The sequence below is a fragment of the Oryzias latipes genome, chromosome 17, assembly GCF_002234675.1.
Source record: "Oryzias latipes chromosome 17, ASM223467v1".
Taxonomy (NCBI): Eukaryota; Metazoa; Chordata; class Actinopteri; order Beloniformes; family Adrianichthyidae; genus Oryzias; species Oryzias latipes.
The window spans coordinates 28,266,027-28,272,026 of record NC_019875.2 but is presented as its reverse complement, the minus strand read 5'-3'; the positions used below and the strand labels follow the sequence as shown (position 1 = coordinate 28,272,026).

At 39.8% G+C, this 6,000-nt stretch overlaps 1 protein-coding gene across 1 annotated transcript in view; it reads left to right on the top strand.

The window, feature by feature from the left end:
• Positions 1-2,976: 2,976 nt before the first annotated feature.
• The window catches only part of LOC101157488 (corticotropin-releasing factor receptor 2), a 48,557-nt gene continuing 45,533 nt past the window's right edge, over positions 2,977-6,000 (top strand). The window contains exons 1-2 of the mRNA XM_004079414.4: positions 2,977-3,262; positions 3,405-3,524. Coding sequence (XP_004079462.2) covers positions 2,992-3,262; positions 3,405-3,524 — 391 coding nt within the window. The 5' untranslated portion in view covers positions 2,977-2,991. The remainder of the gene's footprint in view (positions 3,263-3,404; positions 3,525-6,000) is intronic.

Below are 6,000 nucleotides of genomic sequence, written 5' to 3'. Positions count from 1 at the left end.
GAAACCTCTAGAGGGATATTTTTGCAAATCTTTTTTTACCTTTACTTTATTTACTATATAATTGGGCTGCTCTGTAAAAAAAGGACAAAACCAATTCTTATGAAAGAGCAGATTTTTCGTCTCCAGGTTGAAAGAAGCAGAACTGAAGTTCAAGTCTGAGAAGTAAACGTCTCTCTGGTGAGCTGACAAATGGATCCACTACAGTCACTAATGCACTCTTTTCCGGCGAACTGTAAAGAGCTCCAGCTTCTGTGTGATCCATCCTCAGCCAGCTGACAGCAGTGCAGAGAGATGCTCAACATTATTACAGTTTTCTAGGGAAAATGTTAAGTATGCCGAGTGTTCATCTGTGTGTTACCTTTCATTGGCCTGTTAAACAGAGAGGGTATCTATTTGTGGAACTGTCAGTCTTTTTTTTTTCCAAATGACACTCATCGAAATGTGAAATCCCACTCGGCTTCATGAAAACATTACATAAAGCTGCAGGTGCCAAGTTGGGCTCATCATACAAATTATTTCTATTATTTTTAGCAGGACTGAGAGCTGCAAATCAGATTTTATTCAGAAATATATGAACCATAACAATCCTCAACTTAAAAACTGCAGCAGCTGTCTGCTCAAAAGTTAAGGAGTTTGTGAAAGTGTGGCACACCTTTAGACTTTTGTGTATTGGTGGTAATGCAAGAACTGATAATAATGTTGTTTAAACACTGCAAAATAGGCAGCTGTGCTTCATAATACCTCATATCGAGTCCAGAGATGGCAGTAATGAATTTGAGCAACGGTGTTGGGAACTCTTTTAAAAAGGTGACATTTTAAAAGTCATATATATGGATAAGCCTTTCTGAGTAAACTATATCCATATAGATATATGATAATATTACCCCTGGCACAGTGACTTGCGGTGCGATTTCTGGCTGGTGAGGCGCAGACGTCATCAGTCAGATTTACAAACATATGAATCTTACAGAGTAGCTTATTCACCATTTGATTGGCAACAGTTAAAGTGTTTGGGTTTAAAATTTCATTCCAACTTTTTTTTTCCATTTGCAAACTGTGGCATAGAAAAAAAAATCACCAAAATTGTTATTATTGACTTACTTTGACTCATAAATGAAGTTCGTAGGGCTCTACTTCTGAAGAAACACATGGATGAGCTGTTTGTAGAAGTCTTCCTTTTCTTTCTTCAGTTTAACCCTTGTGCTATCTTCGATGACCCCACCCTCACATTGAGTGTTCACCCTACCATGACAAAGGTGGATAAAGGTGGAAAGATTTCATTTAATCCATGGACACCAGTGAAGATCACAAATCATTGAAGAAAAAAGGTTCAGAGCACTGTCTAGTGGGTCTAGATGACCCAACTCCCAATGTTAAAGTGCCTAGGATAGCACAAGGGTTACACGTCTCTCTGGCTCAATGAAGGTCTCTGCCAGAGACGTGTGTGTCCACAAATTCACTGAGCGTTTTTCTAATGCGCATTTTTAGCGGTTAAAAAAGACAACACAGGTCACAATGTGGGACCAATGCAATCAGACAACTGACAAGAAATAAGCAAATTAATTATTTCAAAAATAAAGTGTCTTTTATGATGATAGAAAAGGGTGAAATAGTAAAGCACATGTGTCAGCTGCAGCTCGGTCAGTGTGTGCAGGGGAGGCACAAGTGACCGGTGCCTCACCTGCCGCTTTCTCATGTTTTTTGGACAGAAAATTCACAAATTTGCTGCATTTCTTTTAAAGTAGTCAGTAGTAATGTAATTAATACAATTTGACTTTAATTTCAAACAAAAAATCTGTGCATTCATCTTATTTGATTAATGTGTTTTTTTTTAAAGCTGTATCTAAGCCTCCCTTCACTGCACGGTTCTGCTTTGGCATACTAAAGAACAATTTTTTTAAATGAAATCTGAGTTTTTTTCTAAGCGAATTTTCCTACAGGGAAGTAAACGACTTAATCTCTGAGGCTCTGCCTGTCGCTCCTTGTGGTTGCCGCTCATGTCCTGACATCAACCTAGCGTCGGCCTCGGCAGCGTGTCTGAGTTTCGCCCACGAAAACAAACAACGTCCGAACTTTGTGATGGATGGATGTGCATGTTGTGCATATGAAAGGAAAACGTTTTACCAATCACCGCTAGCTCCACAGAGAAAGTGGATGTGTGTGTTAGCCTGGGGTGGTGCTGGCAGCACAGATTCTTCATGGAAGGGGCTGTTCCTCACTTATCCACGTCCCAATGTGAGAAACCGCTCATTTTCTGGGACTGGGAGGGGCTGGTGCTCAGAGAGCAGGTTTACTCAGAGGAATACTCAGAAATGTGTGAATGGATCAGTCTCTGGGTTTGTTTTTCATGAGGAATTAAAATTCCAAACACTTAAAAGTCTTTTCTTAAAAAGTTGATTTGGAATGTTATAGGCCTTTAAACTCATTAATTAAAAACAAACTCAATGGAAATGCCCCCTGACCCTAAGCGGTAAAGTAGGAGACCGCATTTAGTCAAGTATCAAAAACGCATTGTGATGGTCATCACATTCAATATGTCACACATTTAATGTTTGCTGTCTTTGCAGTTTTATTGGTTTCTTGGTCACGTTATTAGCACGTCTGTTCAAATGTTTAATCTGCACGTGTGTTTTTGTGTGTAATTTATTCATTATGAAGATTTTGCACAAACGTTTGGTTAGTTATTTTAAACAAACCAGGCAAAAAAAAAGTGTTTGGTAAATTTAATTTAATTCTACCTGCGAAGTTGTCTAATGTGTTCTAATGTGTATGTGTTTTTTTTAATTAGCCGAATGTTTTTAGCCCTTCGTGAATCCTGGTCCTTATTCTTCTCCAGCACATCTCCTGTATGTTACCTGCTATTGCCGGCTCCCCGCAGAAACGAGGACATTTGCGTGGCAGGTGTGAAATGTCAAACGCCAACGATGTGGTCAGTTCGGTTAGTCGGCTGTCTCTCATATGGATGCGCGAGCTCCGATTGGCCGTGCGTGCATGCGCTCCCGGGATGCGCGCGGAGCTCTCCGCTTGTCGTTTAGCCTCGCGCCGCTTCACACGCTCTTGAGCGCCGCTGGGCTCAGTGCGCACAGTTTCCTCTGGAACTTGGAAGATTTGTCTCATCTCCAAGAAGCAGCGGCTGTCGTGATGGATGCTACCATTTATGAAATCATCTTCGGAGAACTCGGGGATCTAAATTGTAGTTTGGTAGAGGCTTTTCATGACACTTTTTTGGAAAATGCTTCTTTATCACTGCTGAGCGCTGATGGTAAGGTTAAATTGATCTCTCTTTTTTGCGCTAAGTAGCTTTAACAAGAGTTTTTATTTAGTATTTTTTTTTCTAAAAAGGATGATATTTTCTTTTCTTTAAAATATATGTATATTTTGCTTTATTCTTGCAAACCTCAAAGGTTTGTATTGCAATGCCACAGTCGATGAGATTGGAACCTGCTGGCCGCGCAGCAGCACCGGGAGGATCGTGGAGAGACCCTGCCCTGCCTACATCAACGGGGTGAAGTACAACGCAACAAGTAAGACATTTGTCATCACAAAAGTTTTACTTAATTGTTTTTTTTAATGTTCATTTCAGTCAACTCACTTTACAATGAGTGTTTAATCCAGGTAAATGAATTTACCCGTTCCTAATGCGCAAAGTAGACAGATGTGAGTGTTTCTTGGCGCAAAAAAGAGGAAATAAAAGACAATCAATATAGAAAAATGAGCAGTTTGTTCATAGTTCAGTGACCCCCTCCTCCTGCGCTCACACCTGCTGTTACTGAAACAGCTGCTCCGTGGGCGTCTTTAGAAAAATGCACTACACTTTTTTTTAATGCAAATCTCAGCTGGATTCAAATGTTAAATTGAGTTATTAGTCAGAGTTGAGTTTCTGGAGCTGTGAATTGTTGGGGGAAAAAAAAGTCTATCCGTGCGTGAGATGTAAAAATGTCCAAAACCAGCAACAGGGATGATATTATGGTCTCAGAAACTGTTTGGGCAATGAAAGCACCATAACTCTTTAAAATTCCAGTTTTTACAATAAAAAGACAGAGTAATACTGAGAAGAATACACACTTCATGTGGTGATGGTCTACAAAACGTTGTTTCTTCTCCAATGGGCTGCCTTTCCCTCTTGATTTTAAAAATTTTCATGTACAACTCTGTCAAATGTTTATGAACCATTTCCCTTTAATCACAAGTCCTGACTATTCGAAAATCTCAAATTAATTTGTCCCCCCCCCCAAAAAAAAACAACAATTAATTTTAAGATGATAAATCCGGGATCGGAAAATCTAAAGTGCAAAAGTCATTTATTGTTTCATGTTTTCAATGATAACATTTGATAACATTTTTAGGATTTCAGCTGTGTTCACGACTTAATAAACTAAATTTAAAATAAAAATTTTGTTGTCTCACAGTTTACATGAGGATTTTTACATTCGCATTTCCCCAGTTGGAACATGTCAGTTTAACATCCCAGGATTTTTCTGTGATACAAACACATTGAAATGCTCATAAAATCTTTGCCTAAATGGAAAACTATTTACTCTCTGAGACATAAAGGAATGAAATGTCTGTCAAAGATGCTGAGGGTTTACTGAACGCATGATTCACAGATATTTAGAAAATTATTTCACATGTTGAATTATTTATATATTATATCTTTCTTTCTGTAATGTGGTTTTCTAAAAACCTGCAATCAAATCCATAAACTGAGATGTTAAATAAAACTGAGTTCTAAAGACAGAAGAGTAAATATGAGCAAACTAAAAATAAAGGCAACCCAACATAGCCAGGAACAAAATGACCGCTTTTTACATTTTTCTCTTATTTGAAATTAACAGTTATTGAGCAACTGAGTGTAATTTGTGACTCCAAAGTGACTGGACGGATGTGGACAGTTTTGAGACAAACTTCGAAGAAATAGACTTTTGCAGGTAGACAGACCTTTATTCTGAAGAAGAGGGTTGTCTTGGTTTATTTTAAAAGTCATTTTAAAGTGAAAATATATGTTGTGATCACATAAGAGGAAGGTATCTTGAGATGTGTTGCTTTAAAATCTCTACGCAGCATAAAAATGGGATTTTAAACAGATTTGTTTCATTCAATTGAAATTCGTTGCTGTGGACTGTTGATCCAAAGGCTTTAGTCCTCCACCTTCTTCACCTCTCCTCCGTATAACCTGGCCGTTCCTCATGAGTCCTCTCATGATCCACAGGTACTCTGTCTCCTTGCAGCTGACCTTCATATCACTCATTCCAGAGCAAACCTCCACCTCTCTAAATGTTCCTCCACCTGCCCCCCTGCTCTCATTACAGATCCTAATGTCATCCGCAAACAGAGTTTCTGTCTGTCCATCACCACAGCAAACAAGAAGGAGCTCAAAGCTGATCCTTGGTGCAGTGCCACCTCCTCATTGAGCTCCTCTGTCAGGCTTCCGCCTTCAAAAGTCTTGTGTTCACGGATCGCTACGCAAGTTTCCACGACAGTTTTTGGGCTCTACCTACAAAACGTGAGGTCATGGAAACCTGAGGCGTTTCGAACTAACTCAAGTCAAACTTTGACCAATCAGGAACGCGCATTCACTGTGACATACGGATGGCGTCCCCTTTAATTCATGGAAGTGTCAACCGTTTGAAAATCGATCATGGAGGAGAAATTATTAATTGCAGTTTGTCCCCGGCTGGAATTCTAAGTCTTTCATATAGAGGTGTGAAAGAAAAAACCCAGAACAGAAATGTCACCACCTTGACATTTCGCACCAAGACTCTTCCAACTGTAGGTAGCGGACATGCACTAGCAAACAGTAGCAGAAGAAAAAGAAGCCCCTCGCTGCTTGTCCAGTGTGAACACCATGGGCCATGGTTTAGTGCCTTCTTGAATGCACGTCCCATCCCCGGTGTGTTCATAGCCAGCAGAACATCTGACCCTTGTCGTCCAGCTCTCCTACAACTCTTCTTCTCTCAACTTCACTCCACACTTCCTCATGTGAACCACAGCTCCTCTCTC